General features: G+C 50.9%; 1 protein-coding gene across 4 annotated transcripts; it reads left to right on the plus strand.

Moving 5' to 3' along the window:
- Positions 1-1,236: 1,236 nt before the first annotated feature.
- On the plus strand, positions 1,237-21,411 carry KLHL12 (kelch like family member 12). 4 transcript variants are annotated; one of them, XM_065698300.1, is made up of 12 exons: positions 1,237-1,342; positions 1,594-1,791; positions 6,696-6,849; positions 7,629-7,846; positions 10,350-10,499; positions 12,732-12,846; positions 14,361-14,467; positions 15,351-15,546; positions 16,275-16,433; positions 17,769-17,867; positions 19,367-19,553; positions 19,882-21,411. In XM_065698300.1, exons 2-12 carry the CDS (start codon positions 1,606-1,608, stop codon positions 20,006-20,008), a joined length of 1,698 nt encoding a protein of 565 aa, XP_065554372.1. In that variant the 5' UTR covers positions 1,237-1,342; positions 1,594-1,605; the 3' UTR covers positions 20,009-21,411. The 4 variants fall into 4 exon arrangements, with proteins under 4 accessions (XP_065554372.1, XP_065554373.1, XP_065554374.1 ...); XM_065698301.1 differs by having other exon boundaries at positions 16,275-16,391; XM_065698302.1 differs by lacking the exon at positions 16,275-16,433.
- Positions 21,412-21,907: the final 496 nt, after the last annotated feature.

The raw sequence follows: 21,907 nt of genomic DNA on the forward strand, positions 1-21,907 counted from the left end.
TTTGGGAGCATGGTGCCTTCTCACAGCATCACCATTGTGTGATGGAACCACATCCTCACACATCAGGAGGCCACGTTTGTTTCCCAAGCCTCAGCTGTATAAATACCAGCTTATTCTGAAAGAGCATTACTGGGGGAAGGTTACTTCCGAACCCCATGATGTACCTGCTTCTTGTCTACTCATTTACACAGCTGATGTGGTTTATTTCCTCTATTTTAGTTCCTTTTTCCTATTTTAAAATACTTATTTAAACGGTAAAAATATATGAACAACATGGAGAGCAACTCAATATACGTGTCACCATTCCATCCCTGGACACAATCAGCTCCCCAGCTCCATCTGCAGCCTGCCCTGCAAGCCGGGCGAGAGGAAGAAGCTGGTGAAGGGTATTCCCTGCTGCTGGCACTGCGAGCGTTGCGATGGCTACCAGTACCAGCTGGATGAGTTCCACTGCAAGCGGTGCCACTTCAACAAGCGGCCCAATGAGAACCACACCAGCTGCACCCCCATCCCCATCCTCAAGCTGGAGTGGAGCTCGCCCTGGGCTGTGGGCATCATCGCCACTCTGCAGGGTGGGCTGGGCTCTGAGCAGTCGAGCTGAAGATGTCCCTAGATGACCTCCAAAGGTCCCTTCCAAACCAACCTGCTCTATGGTTCTACGACCCAATCATAGAATCATAGAATAGTTCGGGTTGGAAAGGACCTTAAGATCATCCAGTTCCAACCCCCTGCCATGGGCAGGGACACCTCACACTAAACCATCCCACCCAAGGCTTCATCCAACCTGGCCTTGAACACCGCCAGAAACTCAGTCCGTGCATCTATTTCATAAACACACAGTATAACGCTATGCTTTGTGGGACCTTCTCCATCCTTTGGGATATAACGTTTATTCCGATGTACCGTTACCGTGGTACCCTCAGCGCTGCCCGGACCGGAAAGCACATCTTGGTGCGCACACTCCAGCAGCGCCAGAGCGCGACCCGTGCCCGGCTCCTGCTGAGGGACGCGCCCAGGCCCCGCCGAGGCCGGGGTCGGTAAAACCGCGCCGCTGTGCCCGCACTTGGCCGCGGCGGGGCCCGGCCCCGGTCACCCTCAGCGCCGCTTCCCCCCGCTGCCGGGCGGCAGCGCCCGGGCCGCCCCTCCGCGGGGTGCGGGCCCCGGGGCCGGGCCGCAAGCGGCGGCAGGAGCCCGTTGCCCGGCAACCGCGAGGCACCCAGGGGCGGGGTCGCGCGGGGCCTGACGCGGCTCAGTGACGCCATCATAGCGCGCCGCGCTGGGAGAAGGAAGGGGAAGGGGGGGGGGAGGCGAGGTGCTCGGGCCCGGACCTTTAACCGCTGCGGTGAGTGCGGCCGGACCGGGCCGGACCGGACCGGAGCTGCCCGGGCCTGGCGGGGCGGGGAGGGCCGGGCGCTGCTCCGTGCCCGGCGGGGCAGCGGGGCCGCCGGGCTGTGGGTGGCCTGTGGCCGCCGGCGTGGGGCGGGGGCGACCCGGGCGGGGCAGGGAGAGAAGGAGGGGCGGTGGGCGGGCGGGCGCCCCCTGGCGGCGCGGAGGGCGGCCCGTGACATGTGGCCGTGCTGGCTGTGCCCGCAGGTGCCGGGCGCCATGGCCCCCCCCAAGGACATCATGACCAACTCGCACGCCAAGTCCATCCTCAACGCCATGAACGCCCTGAGGAAGAGCAACACGCTCTGCGACGTCACCCTGCGCGTGGAGCACAAGGACTTCCCGGCCCACCGCATCGTCCTGGCCGCCTGCAGCGACTACTTCTGCGCCATGTTCACCAGCGAGGTCGGTGCGCCCCGGGCTCCGCCGGCCCCCGGCCGCTTCGCGGGTGGAGGAGGCAGCGCTGCCCACCCCCCCCCCCCCCCCCCCCCGCCCTGCTCGGGCTGCTCAGCAGCTGGGCCCAGGGCCCCTCAAGGTGATCCCGGAGCCTTCTGGATGCTCCCGTGCTGGCCCTGGCTCCCCCCGGAGTGCCTCTGGGTCTCTTTGGAGCTGCTCGTGCCCCTCGCAGTGGCCCTGGAATCCTCTGGGTCCCGGTGGCCCTGAAGCCCCTCGCAGTGGTGTAGGTCTCCTCACGGCAGCCCTTTATGGTGGGAGTCAGAGGCTGCAGTTGGGACCGTGGTCCTGAGTCATTGTGCGTGACCAACCTGTGCACCAGGGAGCTGCCAGGCTGAGCTGGCAAACCAGAAGGCTCTGAATCATTCACTGGTTTTATTTCCTAGCGGTGGGTTATGGTCTTCATGCTCCTGGGCATCTCTCTGGCCAGGGGCACCAGCCGTGGCATGTGTCTTAGGCAGGCTGGTAACGTAAGGTAGCCCTTTAAAACTGAAATGGAGGGTATTTAACTGATGCTCTGCTCTCTGTTTCGCACCGGCTGATCAGCTGGTACGTGACGGGTTGTGCTGCTGCTTTTGCAACGAGGATGCAACCTCGAGCGCTGGGGTTGGGGCTGAGGCTGTAAGCCCTGGTTGCTGTACTCCTTGCACTCCCTGCATGCTGCTGTTGTGAAGCCCTGGAAGATAATATTCATGTTGTTAAAGACGAGATGCTTTGCCTTGTGTAAGTTAGAATCTGTCCTCGTGGCTTTTTCTCACAGAAGATGATTTCTATATCATAGCAACTTACCCATTAGCAAGGAGAAAAATTACCAACTAGCTCAAAGGTCCTAAAGACCTCTTTGCTGGCACAGTAGTCCTTGCAGGAGAGAATAATTCTCTTTGTTTTCTCCAGCAATGCACACGGGTGGCAGAGCTGTCTGTGTGCCCACGTCTTTCAGTGCTGTGTCGGGTGAGCAGGTGCCTTGGTTTTTATAGTCCTGTGCAAATCAACCAAGACCAGACATCTGTGGACTGCCCGCGGGGCAGTGTGGTTTATGTCCATGTTCCGTGAAGTTTGTACATTTGTCAGGTTTATGCTCTTTTCCCAGCATAAAGGGAATGTAATTATAAAATACACAAAGCAAATTCAGTCGCTGGAGGCTGAAGTTCTGTGTTTACCACTAGCCTCAAGGTGCACAGCAGTAGAGCAGACAGGCTCTGCTTATTTGTGTTTGCCTCTATGTTCCTGTCAATGCTTTTGACTTCCTGGACATTGTCTAGGCAGTCTGCAGATCCAGTCACCCTGTGAGCTACAGAACGTTCTTTGTGGCTGCTAACAAAGGCTGAGGATTGGTGTACTTTGGTACCCTCTCTAAACTGAGATCATCTCTCCTTCCTTCTTTATACTTTCATTTGAACTGTAATGTTACAGTGACCTTAATTAATAGATGCAATTCTTCCTAGAAAAAGAAGTGTGTCTGGTGTCCAGGGGGCATGAGTGCTCGATCTCATGCTCCCGAATCGCCGCGGCTTGAAGGGTTTTCCTTCTTTTGGTTAGTTTGTATTTGTTCCAGATTCGTTGGGTTGGTTTTGTATGGGAACACCAAGTGACAAAGCTGCCAAGGGGCACACACGGCTCCTGTTTGTGGGAGAGCGTCCCTTCCAGGAAATGACAGCTTGGTAAGCCCCAAAGTGGACCTGCTTCCTACGTGTGTCAGCAACAAGTATGTTGGTGAGTGCAGTGGGACAGCGTTTGGGCACTCCCCAAACACTTGTGGGTACAGAGTGGTTTTGGCCATGGCTGTAACTCACGAGGGAGCTCCAAATGCTGTGTTGCAGAACAGACTAACAGTATGTGAGGGCTTCCTTTGCATTTCATCGCTCACCTCCTGTGAATCTGGGGTTACCTGGCTAGGTGCAACGTGTGGCTTTTGTCAGCCTTGGGCTGCACAAGGCTTTGTTCAGAGCTGATCCCTGGGTTATGCCCAGTGTCGTTCATCTGTGCATGACCAGGGTAGCACTGAGACTGTCATCAGAGACCATCATCGTAAAGTATTGTGTTTGCCAGTCCACGTGCCTCTTGTTCCCTTCCTTCTCTCACCTCTGACTTTGACATTTACTTTAAAGTTCTCGGTCTTTAGTATGTAGTAATACTTAGTATTAATTTCCTCCCATTTTCTGTTCCCGTTTTCCAGAGTAAGGAGAAGCCACCGGTCCCCTCTTGAATCCCTGGCTTTTGACAACGCCTTCCTCTGCCACTGTGCCAAGTGGTGTGGGAAGACTGAAACACTCATCAGTGTTACCTACAGGGTTCTTCCTTGTAGTGAAAACTGAAGAGCAGTTATAGCAAATGCTCCCCTGGATCGTAGTTGTGCATTGGCATTTCCGTCTTTGGACAGGTTAGCATTAACTCAGGATGTGTTAAGAGCTGATCATTGGCTCCACGTCAGAAATAAATCAGTCTTTTCTTGGAGGATATGTTCTAGAAATTGGAAGGTTTTCCCCCTAGAACATGGAGAAATAGTCATTCTGAAAACTAACAGCTTACGTGGTCATCTTCACTGTACTGTGATCGCCTTCTAGAATGCAGGGAGACACATACTAGCACTGTCGTGCCAGCATTTATCTTCCCCCATAGGTGAGGAGAAATCGGAGGAGTTTATTGCAATCTATTTGAGTATCTGCATTAGTGAAGGCACAACCAGGAATTAGCCTTGAATAAGAAGGAGGTTCCAAAATGTTCCGCCCATTCTCCTGCAAAGTGAGTTGCGTGATTTATGGATGGGAGACAGCAACATCACATTTCACAGCAGAGCTCTGACCTGCACCCCCTCTTTTAAGGCTTTCACCAGCTTAGGTATCCTGGGGTAAAACTCCTGAGGTCTCCAAGTGACTCTCCCTAATGAGGGAATGTGTTTTCCTGGATGCTCCAGTTGATTTTTGGATCTGTAGTGCTGCATACTTTTTATGACATGTTAGGTTAGCGGAACTCTGGTATTAAGCAGCAAAGAGGGAAGGAGATCTGAAATTCTACCAGCAGAGATCCTATCCTGTCAATAGATGTTTGTAATTTCTTGTCCTCTTTCTTCTAAGTATGTATGGTCTAATCTCCATTTGCTTGTTGGAATCATACCAACATCTTATCTGAACAGTTCTCCCCTTTGGTGACCCAGGGAAGCTGTGAATGCTCCATCCCTGGGGGTGTTCAAGGCCAGGTTGGACAGAGCCTCGGGTGCCATGGTTTAGTGTGAGGTGTCCCTGCCCATGGCAGGGGGGTTGGAACTGGATGATCTTAAGGTCCTTTCCAACCCGGACTATTCTATGATTCTGTGACATCTGTGTCCTTCATTTGTTGTAGCAAACAGCTTAGTCTTGCTTTGGGAATGTTTTGTGTAGCCCAAGTTAGGAACTCATTTTAGCTTCTAAATGCAACGCATGGCCTGTCGTACAGCAGGTCAGACAAGGTAATTTGCTGTTCCTTCCTAACTCTGGATGCCATAACGTTTGTTCACTGTGTCAATAGACGTGAAAGGCCTCTTCCCTCAGATTACTTTGGGTATCACCGTTCCTCCCTGTGTTTCTCTGCTGTGAAATGTACCTCTCTGCATGATGGAAATGGCTCCGGCTCAGCAGAGACATTTCTTCCCTTCTGCTGCTGTGTCATCAGATGCCTTTACAGAAATATCCTTGACTGCTCTTATTTTCAGTGCTTCTGTTGCCTCCTTTTTCCCCAACTGTGGCAGATTCTAGGCCAAGCGATCATGCTTTGATCATACTTTCTGTTCACCGAGTCTCTGCTCAACCTGCCTGTAGCCAGCTTCAGGCTTATTCTTGGCAAGGAAAGTCATGGGCCTTCATCTGAATCGTGCTTGCACTGATACTTCTTCAAAAGTCATGGGGAAAAAAGGCTGGGTTTGCAGCGTGCTGCAGGGAGGCATCCTTCTGTTGAGGTCCATTCCTGCTGCCAGGCTTGCAGCTCTGTGCAGGCTGTGATTAATGGGTCCACCTGCGAGCCCATTGTTCATGAACATCAGAAGCTGTGCCAGCAGCTTCGTGATGGATGCGGTGAACCACCAATCCAATGCGTTGTGAAGTACAATCTCAGTTCTGTACCTATAGAGGTGCCCATTTGGTGAATTGGCAGGATTTACTGTTCCCAAAGATTGATCCCTGAGATGGTAACATTCCTTGGGGAATAAAAAGAATACCCTCAAATGATGTATTTTAGAGGTGATAAAATGGTCAGGGGAGAGAGTCAGGGTTGTGGAAGTACCATCACTGTATGTACTAGCATTTCACTTTCTAATGTTTAAGCTAAACCTAAATTTAACCTTTAACTCTGAATTCTCTGGTCTATAAATACTCATTCTTTTTAGCAGCCTTCATCATAAGCTTGCAGAATGGGTCAGGAATTGAAGAGCTAGGAAAGGTTTCTATTTGGTTTGGTTTTTACAGTGGAGCGGTGAAGCGAGGACTCCATATGCAGCGTGTCAGACACATCCAGCCCAGGGAGGAATTGCCCTGGACAGTTCCTTGTGGTAAAGCTTGGTTTTACTGCGTGGAGGAGAGAGTTCAGTTGTCTTGCACAAATGGCGCGTGTAATTTCTGCTATCTCTCATCTCAGCTTGCTCATTTTACAATGCAGTTTGGCTGCCCTTCCAATCCATAATGAACTTGATCTCTTTTACCCTGTAAGTGAATTCTGTAGAGAAATTCCCTCCTTCTCCTTATTCTTTCAGTGAGCACAAGAAGAGAAAGGACAAATCTCTGTTGAAACCCCCCTGATAGATCACGTTTTTTAAACACTGCTGAGCATTGTTGGCTTTTTGACCACATTCCTGAAAAGTAAACCTCTGTCTCCCTTCTGATTTACAGCTCTCAGAGAAAGATAAGCCCTATGTGGATATCCAGGGCCTGACGGCCTCCACCATGGAAATCCTGCTGGACTTCGTATATACAGAAACTGTTCACGTGACAGTAGAAAACGTCCAAGAGCTGCTCCCAGCGGCATGTCTGCTCCAGCTGAAAGGTAATTTCCAAGGATCAGCACAAATTGCACACAGTTGGTGCTGTTTAGGGATCTGCTTTGTCTGACCTTCTGGAAATGGAAGGCAGATTGTGGGTGGCATGATATTTATAAATACTGACGTCAAACGTGGTCTGTTGTCTTGTGCACTGTGGTCTCTTTGGGAGAGGAACTGACTTGGGTGGAAAAAAGAAGATGATAAAACAGGTTATTGTTCCGTGCTTTGGGGTACTGTGTTTCTGCATGAGAATTCCCAAGAGGAATTGTGGGCTGTAGAGTGCATAAATGTTACAGCTCAATCAAGTTAAAATAATAAGCAAATCCTAGATGTCATTTGACCTGCCGTCATGGTATGTCTGGGTCGTTAACAAACTGGTTGATGTCATTGCACGTGCACCTGTGGAGATATCCCACACAAGTATCCCAAATCCCAGGCAACTATCAAAAAGACATTGGAGAAAACCTAGAAATCTGGTGGCCATATCCACTGGCATTACATGGGTTTTGTTTAGAAGCCGTGAAGCTGAGTACGACTGACATTTGAGGCTTTTCCTAATATCAGCTTTAGTTTTGCGTTCAATAGAATAGCCAGGGATCAAAACAGCCCCGACACGTGGTCCCTCCAAAGGAATATTTGCATATGTGTTCTTGTAGTGTTTTTAAGCTTGTTATTTGAGTTGGATTTTCATTCTTGTTTAGAACTTTCTTTTCTGAAGCCCTTTCCAAAGCAGTGGATTGGGAGTAAGCATGCAGTGCTCATTCACCCCTCCAATTTTCCGTAGGTGTGAAACAAGCTTGCTGTGAGTTTCTAGAAAGCCAGCTGGATCCATCAAATTGTTTGGGCATTCGGGATTTTGCTGAGACACACAATTGTGTTGATCTAATGCAAGCTGCAGAGGTCTTCAGCCAGAAACATTTTCCAGAGGTGGTTCAGCACGAAGAGTTTATCCTCTTAAATCAAGAAGAGGTTGAAAAGCTCATCAAGTGTGATGAAATTCAGGTAAAACCTGAACAGTACCATTACTATGCAAAGCATTGAAGTAAAATGTTGAAACCAGTCAGGAATTAGTCCATATTTCTCGGGTGGACTTCTCACACAGTTCTTGAGTTTGAAATTTCATTTCCACAAGTGTTTCTTGCAAGTAAGACATCACAGTTAGTCACCTCTGCAGAGCTGTTGTTCCCTTGTCTCCACCTTTCCCTGGAGGAGCTTTCAGAGGTTACAGAGATGTCTCAATGCCTCCATTTCAGAAATACTCCCAAGACTTTAACTTCTGTTTGTAGGTCTTTGCATGTTACTCAGGATGTTATACAAGGAATGCATTTGTCATCCCAGGCATTTGGGTGTCCTCTGCTTTTACAGCAGCAGGATGCGTGATGGCACTGGTTCCTCTGGCTCTTCAGGAAGTTAGATGCAGATTTAGTTCCTTTCAAGTTGGTTTCTGGAGGATTTTCTCTTTGGCTGGAACCTGTCAAATGCTTTTTTCAGATGTCTTATGAATAAATTGAACATTCCTCAGGAATGGGGAGGGGGCTTTTAATTGAGATGGGTTTTGTAGAGAGTTGATGTTTGCTTCAGTTCTAAAAGAAGCGATTGGAGGAAACACTGTTCAGAGTTCGCAGTAACGTGAACTCTGAGAAGCAAACCAGTGTAAGCAATATCTTTGTGGAATTCCTGAAAAGCCAATACAGGGGTAGCCAGGAGAGTGTTCCTGATGTGTGCCTGGAAAAGTCTGCCTTGAAAGTGGCCTTCGGCCAAGCTGACATCCTCTTGCTAATAAACCTGCTTGAGAAAGCATGCGAGAGAGCAGTGAAAGACCCTGGCGCAGGCTGAGGTCAGCAGTGGAGGAAGGCTGAGTGTGTTTGGGGCTTAACAAGCCGCAGCTTTAATGCTGGGAAGGTTTGAGCTTTTGTGGGTTGTGCTGAGTCCTGACATAACACTTCCGGACAGTGCAGGGGAAATAATGAGGAACTTCAGAGCGACGCAGCCAAACTGATCGGATGATCTGCACAGGCAAAGTAAAATCCATTGTGGATTGGAAGGACTGATTCAGGCCTTGCAGGCACCCCTGAGGTGTGCATTCCTTGTAATGCCTTAGCTGTTGCTGTGGCAGTGCAGAGGTGATGTGCTGTGTCAGAGGGTACTGAGGGAGCACCCTCGCAAAATCCCCTGGCTGGGTGAGAAATGTAGTGGCAGGTCCTGACAGGGACGCCGTGTGTAGTGTTCCATATTGTGTATCAGAAAAGAAATGATGTCATGAGCAGCAAAACCATGAAATACATCAGAGAACAGTTCAGGAGGGGATAAAACGATGCGGGATTATTGCATGTAAGGAGGAAGTGGGAGAAATGGGAAACACTGGAGAACTCTGCTCTCCTTTTGTGAGCTCTGATTGTCCTTCCCCGGTAATTCAGATAGAAAGAGGCCATGTCAGATTACACTGTAACAAATATAAATCAGTGACTTGGAAGAACTGAGCCACAGAGGTGGCTCCCTGCTTCAGAACATTCAGCAACAGCCAGCTTCAAACTGAACCTCAGAGTGGACCAGTCATGTATTGTTGGGAAGGCTCAATCCTCTTATTACAGTATTTCCTTTCACTTCGTATTTAATAGCAGTTAACAGACCTCATGGTAATAAATTCATGGCTCATTTGCTTTTACACTGGGTGTTCTGAAGATGTGTAAAAACAAAACCAAGCCTAAATAATACATTACAGAGCTTTTTACAGGCTTTAGCTCGTGGTATTCACAGATATCCAGAGCACCAGCGGTTCTCTAAAAGCATCCGATTGAGATGGTTTAGTGAGTGTGATCTCTGGCCATGGTGTAAGCACCAGCATGTGCTGGTCTTAAATGGAGAAAGAAATAAACTAGTCACAGAACAAAATAAACAGGAGAAATAAACAGTAACATTCATGCCCTGGGGTTCTCCCCTCTGAAATCCCGTTGTTTATGGTTCCTTAAGTGCGGATTAAATATTAAAGAAGCCTTAAAGTCAATGGGAATGGCTCGGGCATTAAAGGGGCAGAGTGTGGGCACGGGGCTGCAGGGCAAGCAAGACCCTGCTCCATATAAATGAACCGTGATTCTGATCATCTTTATGGTAGAACTTTGCTTTGTGCAGGACCATAACTCCTGCTCCAGTGAGAACTCGGGGGAGCTGCCCTGTGAGTTACTGTGCTCCCTCAGCAGTGAGTGGTGGCTCCCAGCTTCTGGCTCTGCTGCACGCAGACCATGCAGCTCACTTCTGCGGCACTCATGCTGCCAGCCATTGGTTAGGGCTGTAGGAAAAAAATGCAGTTTTAAGGAAAAGAAAATGAGGGAATTGCATAGGGCTTGCAAATGCAGCTCACGGGAATTCCCACAACAGACTCTTCCTTGAAACATCATGCTCTCTTGCTAGCCATGAAGTAGCATCAGCAGCCTGGAAGCTGTCAGGTCCATGGCAGGAGCTCAAGTGCTGCCCTGCAGTCTGATCAGAGTGTGCCTCCTCTTCCCAGGTGGACTCTGAAGAGCCGGTTTTTGAGGCAGTTATCAACTGGGTGAAGCACTCGAAAAAGGAGCGGGAGGCGTCGCTGCCCGAGCTGCTGCAGTACGTGCGAATGCCGCTGCTCACCCCCCGCTACATCACAGACGTCATCGACACCGAGGTACCCGCACCCAGGCACAGAGCAGCATCCGCGTGTCATTGCCGTGCTCCCTGGTTAGGCTCCGGCTGTCCTAACAGAATATGTTAGAAGCTGCTTTCTCTACTGATGCTTTTTGAGGCTGACACTATAGAGTTGGCCCTTTCAGCTGGAGTGCCCACTGGTTTGCTCAGTTTGCTGTGCCGGCAGTTGCAGCAGCCTGGTTTTCAGCTGGGAGGGCACCCCATCCAGAGCACTTCGTTGTCTCCTCTGATGTATGTAGCATGTCTCTGTTGTTATCCCTTACAGTTTCTAAGAAGTGCTTTCTGCCCTTTATTCACAAGTGCTAGCGGGTCTTCTCTAGGCTGAAAGCTGTTGGCATGCGATCCTGGGGAGGAATCAGGAGTTGGTTTAGGTGCAGATGGCATGTACCTTTGAATGAGGACAGCAGCTAAGGCCCAGGGCCAACACACAACTAAGAGCCATATCTAACACTGCTTCTTTGTGGGGTTGGCGTGTTGCAGGGGCAAACCAAAATGTAGATGATGATAGAATCATAGAATAGTTAGGGTTGGAAAGGACCTTAAGGTCATCCAGTTTCAACCCCCTGCCATGGGCAGGGACACCTCACACTAAACCATGACACCCAAGGCCTCGTCCAACCTGGCCTTGAACACTGCCAGGGATGGAGCACTCACAACCTCCCTGGGCAACCCATTCCAGTGCCTCAGCACCCTCACAGTAAAGAATTTCCTCCTTAGATCCAATCTAAACTTCCCCTCTTTAAGTTTGAACCCATCACCCCTTGTCCTATCGTTCCAATCCCTAATGAAGAGTCCCTCCCCAGCATCCCTTAGGCCCCCTTCAGACACTGGAAGCTGCTCTGAGGTCCCCACGCAGCTTCTCTTCTCCAGGCTGAACAGCCCCAACTTTCTCAGCCTGTCTTCATACGAGAGGTGCTCCAGTCCCCTGATGATAAGAGATAATGAAGCTTTTTGCAATGGAAATTTAACTCCAAACAGGAAGTGATGCTGGCCCTGTGCAAGGTTTGACAGGAAGGCACAGGGAAGTTCAAACCAGCATTCTGTTTTGATGGTGATATGAGGTAATCAGTGGTTACTAGCCCACATCACCTGACAAGTGCTGAATGTTCAGTGACAGGCTTCTCTACATAAAGAAATGGCTGATGTAGTAACATTCGTCTCTAATGTGATGGCCTCTTCAGATGTTCTTAAATAAGAGCAGCTAACAGGCTGTTAAGCTCTGCTAGGGTTAAAATGTGTTTAATCAGACAGTTACGGTCCACAGTAAACTGAAACTGAAGCTAACGCAAAAAAGAGGGGGGCCAAAACAATTAGATCTGTTCCAAAACCAGCCTAAGATGGTGTGTATACAGGACCTCAGCTTTCTTAGTGCACGGGATGGCCTTTCCAGCCTGGAAGTGACACACACTGGTGGGACACCGTCATCTCAGGGCAGCACAGAGAGGAGTGTTGGCCCTGTATGGCGTTATCTGCTCTGAGCACCCTGGCTGCCTTGTACAAGCACTGAGAACTTGTGAAAATAGATCTTAACTTACTCCAGCAGCCACATATAGCACCAAACACCCAAAGGGGACCGAACGCTGCACATTCAGGGGAGGCTGGTCCAGGCCCTCAGTCAGGAAGGGAATTATATGGCATTATGCAGGGAGATGAGCCTGTCCTTGGGCTGCAGTGCCCCCAGCTTCTTTGAAAGATAGACCTTACTATTGCTGTTGTTGCTTCATAGTTACGCTTCCCATGTGCCCATGGATCTAGCTAGTACATCCAGCTGAACTGCTTCATTGTGCTGTGCTCCTTGTTTCTTCTTTGATGGCAGGTATATACTGAGGGTTGATTATGTAGGGCCCATCCAGCCAAGCTGATTTCAGGTGTGGTTTCACTGCCTGTCCTCCTTTTCAGGCGTACTTCTACTGGCTTTAAATGTAGTAGAAGTGGCTTTTCCTTTGTTTTCCGTTATAGTTATTTTTATTATGGAACCTGCAGTGCCAGAGTTTGTGTGAGAATTGACCCAGAACTTTCCAGCTGCAGTCCAGTCTTCAGCTGTTTTTGCATTTCACCGCGTGCAGTATTTACACCCTGACTACTACTGTGCGACAGCCTGCACACAAGTCATTTTTATGCTGTCTGAACTGATGAGAATTGGCTTTAGGACAGCGCTTCTGAGGGATCTTAAAATACCTTCCTTGTACCAGTGACTCATGTTTTTCCTCAGCCGTTTATACGATGCAGTCTGCAGTGCAGAGACCTCGTAGATGAAGCTAAGAAATTTCACCTTCGGCCCGAGCTCCGGAGTCAGATGCAAGGACCTAGGACAAGAGCACGTCTAGGTGAGCAGCAAAGGTCACTGCGAAGGTCTGGGGCACTGGCAGGTATTGTGTTATACACCATGTCTGGTGCCTTGTCATTGTGCTGAAGTGCTTCACAGCAGTAACTTGTCAATGCACAGTCGCCAGTGGTACAGAAAGGGGCCTGGAGCAAAGGACAGAGGTGTGTTTGTTTTCAGAGCACACTTGCTTAGCGGCCATGTGGGGACTGCTTGGTTGCCTTTAATCCCAGGCCTCTGAAATCCCAGTTTCCTGGGTTGCTGGTGCCTCCAGATAGGTCTGTCTCAGTGTGCAGCTGTCCAAGAAGTATGGAAAGTTTCTTCCTGTCTATCAGTGTCAGAAACAAAAAGAGCTGTGAGGGGAGAGGCAGCTGTGTTACACTGAAGATGAATTTCCAGCAGAGAATCTGAGAGGAGAAAGCCCAGGGAGGGAGATGGGGAGATCCCCCTTTCCCTGCAGAGGTACTGCATGTCTCCTGGTTTGGTGGGAACCTCCTGCATTGGTTTCAGTGACAGTTCAGCTCAAGCTGTCGTTTTAGAAAGACACATTTCGTTTTATTCTAGTTGAAATGCTTCACCTGATAAAGGGGACATCCCAAAACTGGTTTATTGTTTAACTGTGCAGGTAAAAACTGTTGCATCTTAGTGCTAAGGTTTATCTTCTGGATTCAGCCCTACCTTTTTTTAATTGATTCCATACCATCCGCTGTCAGCGATGCTCTCGCCATGTGTCACCTATAAACTCTGATCAAGTTGTGTATTAACTTTCTATGGGAGAAACTGAAATGACTGCACTTCAGCTGGCCCAGGGGATCCAGGGGATGCTCATAAGGTTTTACAGCTGTGATAGAAGCCTACCTTCAGGGCAGTCATTACAAGGGAAGTTAAAGCTCTTCAGGTCACAAGCGTTATTTAACAGGCACAGAGAAAATAAGGAAAACTCAGGGACCATCTTGGAGAAGAGAAAGGAAAGGGAAGGCCCCTCTGGAATAAAACACCTAAGAATCAGTTTGACTGGCTTATCAGTGAATTGGGGAACTAAGGTGCCATCTGGTCTGCATGTCGCTTGTAAATGAGGGGAAAAGGCCTTGTTTAGTGAGGAGGCTGCAGGGAAGCAGCCAACCTCCTTCAGCTTTCATGGGATGGGAAGAAGTTTGGGAAAAATGGGGGAAAGAATACAAAGGAAGATACACCCAAGCCAGTGTCAGCACCTAACTTAGCCAGCTTGTCTTCCCAAAGTGCCTCTGATATGGGGAGGAACATCCCTGGAGTAAAGAGCTCCTAAAACCTGAGTTATTCCTGCTGCCATGCACCCTGGAAGAGTTTCTCTCTCTTCTTCCCTGCTGAGGATAGAAGTGTCCAAGTGCCCATAGCCAGGTTAGGTGCCTACTTCAGAGTACTGATGAAACCAGGGATTTAGAGGCAGCTTGTCACCCCAGGGAAGGATGAGTGTTTCTTCAGGTGATTCCCTTTGGTTTGAAGGGATTGACTTGACTTTGCTCTCCCTCTTTGCTCTAGGAGCTAATGAAGTCCTGCTTGTGATCGGCGGCTTTGGCAGCCAGCAGTCACCTATTGATGTCGTGGAGAAATACGACCCGAAGACTCAGGAGTGGAGTTTCTTGCCAGTAAGGGACCATTTTTGACCACCACTGGCTGTGCGCAGGCACTGTACCTGTAGCAGCAGCAATATAACGTTCCTCATTGGGCTGTCCTTCGTGTTCTGCTTAGCATTTCTGCCATAAACCCTTCGGAGCTGCTGAGGTTTACATAGCGAATGCTGAAACCACATTTGGAGATTTGCTAAATCAGTTTTGTGTGAGGGGTGGTTGTCATGTTTCTAATCAGATGAGCCTACAGAGAACCACATTCTGTTGTGGGAGTGAGACTTATCATGTTTCTTATTGAAGGGTTGTGAAGCTTTAAGGTTAGTGATAATAATTGAAATGTCACTAGGAATAGGATACGTTCTTTCAGGCAGGCTGCAGGCTCTCTCTGGTCCCATTGTTTCTGAGCATAATGGGGGATAGTATGGAAGAGACAATTCCTGCACTGAAGAGTATTTTGGACTAAACTTAAAATCACCTTTATCTGTGTGAAATGGTGGAGACCTGCTGCTTCTTTTATACTGCTAATCCAGTGTCACTTGGGGGCCCAGAAGTCTGTTACGGTTTTGGAGGCTAAAAGCTTCAGGTATTCTGAGTCTCCACCTTTTCCTATGAACAGTCTCTGCAGGGAGCCAGTGGGAGGCACACAAGCCTCCAAGATGCATCAAAGATTCAGTAGCAGCATAAATGACACCTCATGCAAAACGTTTCAGTGCAGAGAGACCTGACCATGAGAAGAGCGCATGGCAGAGGTGGAGGAGGGCAGGCACAGTCGCTGAAGGCTGTATCCTGTAAACCCAGCGTGCTGTTTGCCTCTGTGGTAGTGGGCTGGAGGAGCGGCACTGCTCTCCCTGCACCCCTGGGGTCTCCACTCCTTGACCTTTTTGTTCCTTTCCTGTTGCAGAGCATCACCCGTAAGAGGCGCTACGTTGCCACAGTGTCCCTGCACGATCGCATCTATGTGATTGGGGGGTACGACGGTCGCTCCCGGCTCAGCTCGGTGGAGTGCTTGGATTATACCTCAGATGAGGATGGTATCTGGTACTCCGTGGCTCCGATGAACGTACGGCGAGGCCTGGCAGGAGCCACCACCCTTGGAGGTACGTCCTGGTCACCAGGCTGATAGGGCAGCACAGCCTGTGCCATCCTCGTCCTGAAAGGCCCTGAGCTGGTACGTGCAGAGTGGGCTGGCCCCGAGGGAGGAGGTGAGTCTGCAATGCTCATCAGCTGGAGGAGCAGTAGAAGTGGGAAACTTGCCCACGTATCCTGAGAGGAGCTCTGCCTCCGCTTCGTTCTTACAGCGTGTGTCTGTGCATCAAGGGAAAGGAACGCTGTGATTATGGAGTGGGAAGCTCTCGGGGTGGTTGACAGTGTCGTGTGTTACTGAGCACAGGACACTGAGTACAGCAATAACCATCCAGCACCCGAGAGAGGCTGAAACTGGAGCATCTGCAGGGAAGGATTCTTAGGACTCTGGGGAGGTGGTGACGTGCCGATAGCAAGAGGCAGGGTTTGGCCATGGCAGTGTTTCAGTGGGTTCTGAGGCATGAAAAATCTAACTGGGGGGTGCACATTCTCTTTCGTCATCAGAAAGAAGCAGATTTAAGGGCCAGATGGGTTTGTTGTTTGTTTGGCCTGTGAGCAGGCTAATGCAGTGAGCTAGAGTGGGGAGCCTGGGTTTGCTTGGGCTCTAAATGTGCCAAGATCCGCAGTTGTTCCGCACCCTGCAGTCCATGTTGTAGTTTTGCTCCATCTGTGAGGGCCTTCTTGCTCCACGTGCATGTTTGCTGCTTGACTCGCTGAGTCCAAGCCCTGTCCGACGTTGCAGACATGATCTATGTTTCCGGTGGGTTTGACGGCAGCCGGAGGCACACCAGTATGGAACGCTACGACCCGAACATCGATCAGTGGAGTATGCTGGGAGACATGCAGACAGCACGGGAAGGTGCGGGGCTTGTTGTAGCTAATGGAGTTATCTACTGCCTCGGTAGGTACCTGCAGGGCCTCTGGGCATTCTGCGAACACTTGCTGACAGTACAGTGCTGTCTGTGGTGTCATGTGTGGGTTAGAAGAGAAGGTTTTAACTGACCCAGCTCTGTCAGGGAATGCAGCCTGTTCTCACTGTTCCCATCGCAATGGCTTAGACTGGAGCTGCCATATACCCACTGTAAATGCTGTCAGAAGCAAATGGGACACAATCAGCCTACATTTGAGGGGCAGGGGGAGGATGAGCAGAGCCAGCTGAGGCTTGCATGGACTGGGCAGTGGCTAAAATTGTACAATCATAAAATGGTTTGGGTTGGAAAGGACCTTAAGATCTTCCAGTTCCAACCCCCTGCCATGGGCAGGAATGCCTCACACTAGAGCATGTCGCTCTGTCCAACCTGGCCTTGAGCTCTGCCAGGGATGGGGCAGCCACAGCTTCTCTGGGCACCCTGTGCCAGCGCCTCAGCACCCTCACAGGGAAGAGCTTCTGCCTTAGATCCAACCTGGACTTCCCCTGTTTAAGTTCAATGCCCTAGAGATGAAGCACAGAGCCACAGGACAGAGGGTGCATTTGATCCACACAAAGCAATGGCAACTCTAATGCTCCAGAACTATATCCTGAGCCATACATTATCCTTTTTCCTTTCTGTAGCACTTGTTTCATTTGCAGAGGCCCACACTAGCTGTGAACAGAGTGCTGGAGGGCAAATCACTCTGAAGATACACCCTCTGTGCGCAGTGCTGTACCCACATTTATTGCAGCCCATGGATATTGGACACTAGTTTATGGGGTTTACTTCCCTCTCCCAAATTGCTCTTCCTCATGCTGTCCCCGAGGCAAAGGACAGCGTGGGGGACATCTTTTGTCTCCCACGCTGAAGGACCTTTGCTGAAGCTGCACAAAGAGATTTGTTGGTATCCGCTTGTGAAACAGCTCTTTGAGACATCCCAGCCTACACCATGGGGCCTTCCGGCATCAGCTGGCGGCTGCAGCACAGACCCTGAGCCAGCACCAGGTCTGGAAGCTGAACATCTGCTTTAGCAGGACAGCATCGACACTGGCACCAGCACAGTGCTGACCTGGTCGTACTGGTGTGGAGAGTGATGCTCTGCCCAGCGCGGCCGGGGCAGTGCAGGGGCAGGGCTCGCTCTGTGCTGGCTCCGGTCTGGCACTGCAAGCTGCAGGGATCCCTTTGCTCTGCCAGCCCTGGCACACTGTGGGTTGTGCTGATTGCAGTGCAATGCTGGGCTCAGGAGGACCCAGTGTTACTGCTCTCTACACAGAGAACATTGCCCAGAAGCTGGTCCCATGGTTTGCTCCTGTATTTTGTTTCAGGGGGCTACGATGGGCTGAACATACTGAATTCTGTCGAGAGGTACGATCCCCACACTGGACACTGGACAAATGTCACCCCAATGGCCACTAAGCGCTCAGGTAAGAGCTTGAGGTCAAAATGTTTTGTGTTGGGCTGAGGAAGCTTGTGCTGGCTTGTTCTGCTGCCCTGGAGGACGTTGACTGCTCCAAAGGGTGCTTTGGCTTTGAGAAGCGGTGATCTTAGGGCATGACTTATCTTCCCAAGAGAAAAAGCTGATTTCCGTATGTGTGAAGTCTCCATCCCCTGCTAAGATGTGCATAGAGGAACGTGTTTATGGGTTTATAGGTTACAGGGAGGGAGAGGAAGTCCTGTGTGACTTCCATAACTAGGAATGGTGCCCAGCATGGAGAAACACCAGCAAGGCACAAACTACAGACTACGGTGCAAGATAATGGGATGGGCTGAGTTGGTTCTTGTCAGCTCTTGTTTCTCTTCATCTCTTAGGGCAGATTCTGGAGGTAGGCCACCCCTCAGAAACCTTGGCCATGCTGCACTGCTAGATCTGACTTCCCTGCTTAGGCATTGCTCTTGTCTCTCCTCTCAGCCAAAGTCTTCCTCTCTGAAGCTGTCAGAGAGCCCACTGGGACAGCCTGGCTGTTCCCAGCTGGTTTGGTGCTCTCAGCAAGAACAGCCAGTGAAGGTGAGGTTGTGTTCAGTGGAACGGAAAGTCCCTTATACCCTGTTTATAAAAGCAACAGATCAATGCCCAAGAGCTGCAGAGCATCTGGCTTGTTTCCTTCAGGATATTCATCAGTGCAATAGTTACACATTGGTGGTAACAGCTTGACAGGGTTTGCTCTGCTCTCAGATGTAGGTCAAAACAGCAGCTGGTGTTGGCAGGAGCACCCAAGGCCATTAAGTGCCTTGTTCTCTCACTGTGTTCTTTGGTGCTTTACCTGAAGGGAGCTGCAGACGAGGAGCAGAGGTTGGCGGGGGCTTATTTGCTGCTCTTGTCATCAGTTCCCAGCTGTATTATTGATTGCTGTTAGTGTGAGAACAGCTGCGCAGGCAGATGGTTCAGCTACTTCCATCTCTGTGACTGCAACAGGCACCAGTTTTCATTTCCCTGCCTTCCAGAGGAGCCCAGGCAAAGAAATCCCTCCTCCAGCCTCACAGGGAGCAGTCCTTGCTCTATGCCCTCAAGGGCTGGCTGACACCAGGGAGCCTCGATCACCAGAGAAACCTGTCTCTGTGGTGACAAGAGTCCCAGCTGCAGCAGAGCGAGCTTTGTGCTGGGCTGTTCAGGGAGTAGTTGGGTGGATTGCAGCCAAGATGAACACCCCACGTTGCCAGTGCTGCCCCAGCTGCGGTGCTGTTCAGTCTCCCCGTATGCCAGAGATTCAGCAGCATTTGGTAGTTACAGGGTTTCAGGTATTGTATTGGAGGCAACAACAACAGAAGACACTGGTTTATGACAGCTCTCTTATGGGAGATGTAAGAAAATGTCCTCTGAAGAGGGAAGAACTGACCCAGTTCATCCTTGCAGCAGTGAGCCCGGGGCCCAGTGCTCCCAGTGTCACTCATGGCCCTGACTGTGCTGCCTTCTCTCTGTCTCTAGGGGCTGGAGTGGCTCTGCTGAATGACCACATTTACGTGGTGGGGGGGTTCGACGGAACGGCGCATCTCTCCTCTGTGGAAGCCTATAACATTCGCACTGATTCCTGGACCACTGTAACGAGCATGACGACCCCGCGCTGCTACGTGGGGGCCACGGTGCTGCGGGGACGGCTCTACGCCATCGCTGGGTAAGCGGCTGCCCTGGGCTCGGGGGAGATGCCCTGCAGGAGCTCAGGTGACTCTGTCCTGGTCCAGGCGGCCTCTCCTCCCGTTTCCATTCCAAGCTTTATGAGGGGACTTAGCCCAGAGGGACTGTGCCCAGCGTGAACAGGCACTGTGCTGGCCCAGCGCCGAGACAGGCAGGAGAGCAGCAGCAGACAGCAAAAGGGAGCCTGATGCAGGGGTTTCATTTCAGGCTCTTTCTGTACACAGCTGTGAGCCTCCCAGGAAGGGCTCTGAATGCCTCAACCTCTTCCTTCTGCAGCATCCCTCACCTGTAACCTTCTGGCCTTGCAGGTACGATGGCAACTCACTGCTGAGCAGCATTGAGTGCTACGATCCCATCATTGACAACTGGGAAGTGGTAACCTCCCTGGGGATGCAGCGCTGTGACGCTGGAGTCTGCGTCCTTCGGGAGAAGTGATCTGGAGGGGACTCGGCAAGAACATGCTGAAAAGTCTCGGCTGGAGGAAGAGTCCAAAGTGGTTTGCAGTGACTGTTCTTGAGAGTCGTGGATGCTGTGGAAATAAGCACCAGACCAGCAGCTTTCTGTGCTGCTTTTGATTAGAGCATGTGCATAAACGTGTTATCTCAGCAGTCATTCAAAATCGGGGGCTCTGTGTGAAGGTGGTGAAGCAGGTCAGGAGAAGCTGCGCTCTCTGCTGTTCCCGTGGCTAAGTCTATCGGCAGAGCAGAGGTGCCCCTAGCCTTGGTGTCAGCCAACGTGGTGAATTGCTTCCAAGGATGTGTACATACAACTGGGTGGGCTCTTCAGCCACTGCAGGACCACACGGGTCCTGTGGTTGCTCTTGGCCATGTGGATGTGTGAGGGTGAACCCAGCTGCTCTTATGTTCTAGCTACAAATCATCTTGTACATACTGAATGTTTAAACATCGCTCCTCAAGCGCACATCAGTGCAGAGCCAAATTGAGCGAGCGTGTATAAGTGGGTCCTGCACTGTAGCTACGTCTGCAGGTTCCTCACAGGTCTGCACACAGAAGGAGTTGCAGATTAAAGCTGTGAACTACTGAGACCCAGAAGCCCGGGGCTGCAGGGGACAGAGGGCAGGGGGAGAGCTCATTGCCTGGTGTAGGAGCAGGTCTGCAGTGTTTGTGCTCTGATCGGGGGCTCAGCAAGGGTCAGCACATCTTACTTCCCTCAAAAAGCTTGACAGCAGCTGCAAATAGCTGCATTTCCTGGCAGCAGGAGCCTTGCTGTGCTGTGGCAGTGCCTTTGCTCCCACCCCTGTGGGGAGATCACCTTGCAGAGGTCAAAGCCCTGAAAGCAGGGACGCAATCGCTGCTATCGCGTGGATTTCGGTGGTGAGCAAGTGGGGTTTGCGTGCGGGCAGACTTGTCCAGCACACCCCCATCAGCCTCTCAGTCAAGTTCATGGTGTCGATTTTTCTTTCATGTAGGATTCTTCTGCTTCCAGGGCTGTTGTGGAGTGACGTCCAGGATTCCCTCCTGCCCTTTGTTCTCAGCTCTTTATTCCTCTGCCTTGGAGCTCCGCACCCTCTTACAGGAGCTGTCCTTCGCCTGCCCCGAGTGAGAGCTTCGCTGGAGCCCTCCCTCCTCAGCATGTCCCCTGCCTTGCTGCGTTTCTGGGAGCACGGGCTCCGTGTAGTGCTGTTCGTTGAGCTTACTGCTGACTCCTCGCCTGGGGGACAGGGTGGGATCAGGGACGTGGTAGCATGACTCCATGAAGCACTTTCAGGCACCGCTCTGCCCTTCTGCGTTTGTTTCTATTCCACACGTGTTCCGTGGTTTGGTTTCCTATGTTTATTTTTTAATGAAGATATAAAGAATAAAATATTTCCTGAGCCAGTGGGAGTTCAGTTTCTGTTCTCTGCCTTCAAGCCCTTGGTGTCACTGCTGGGTGGAGGGTGCGTATAAACCCCGCGGTAGATCAGGCAGCAGCCTTCAGCTCTACCAACACTGCAGCTTCAGTGGGGAAGTAAAACCAGCCCATCTGTGGAGAGCCACAGCACAAAACCCATCCGGCCTGGACCACCTGCGAACGGGTGGGTTTGTTGCAGGGTCGGCTTGGGAAGAGTGTGGCAGCAAAGACTGTGATAACAGTCTACAGTGATAACCGGTTAACTGTGATAACATGAGCCAGTGCATCCTGGCCTGGAGCAGCACCAGTGCGGCAGCAGGGCCGGGGCAGGGATTGTGCCCCTGCACTGGGCACTGGTGAGGCTGCGCCTCGGATCCTGTGCTCAGCTCTGGGCCCCTCACTGCAAGAGAGACATTGAGGGGCTGGAGCGGGGCCAGAGAAGGGAATGGAGCTGGTGCAGGGCCTGGAGCACAGCGGTGATGG

Source organism: Lathamus discolor, chromosome 19 (assembly GCF_037157495.1).
Source record: "Lathamus discolor isolate bLatDis1 chromosome 19, bLatDis1.hap1, whole genome shotgun sequence".
NCBI lineage: Eukaryota > Metazoa > Chordata > Aves > Psittaciformes > Psittacidae > Lathamus > Lathamus discolor.

What these genes read in the sequence shown, in the direction of transcription:
- KLHL12 (XM_065698299.1), top strand. Translation starts at nt 1,567, where the DNA reads ATGTGGCCGTGCTGGCTGTGCCCGCAGGTGCCGGGCGCCATGGCCCCC. An exon ending in CAGACGTCATCGACACCGAG is followed by an intron (nt 10,500 to 12,731) that starts GTACCCGCACCC and finishes GTTTTTCCTCAG; the next exon opens with CCGTTTATACGATGCAGTCT. An exon ending in AGGAGCCACCACCCTTGGAG is followed by an intron (nt 15,547 to 16,274) that starts GTACGTCCTGGT and finishes CCGACGTTGCAG; the next exon opens with ACATGATCTATGTTTCCGGT.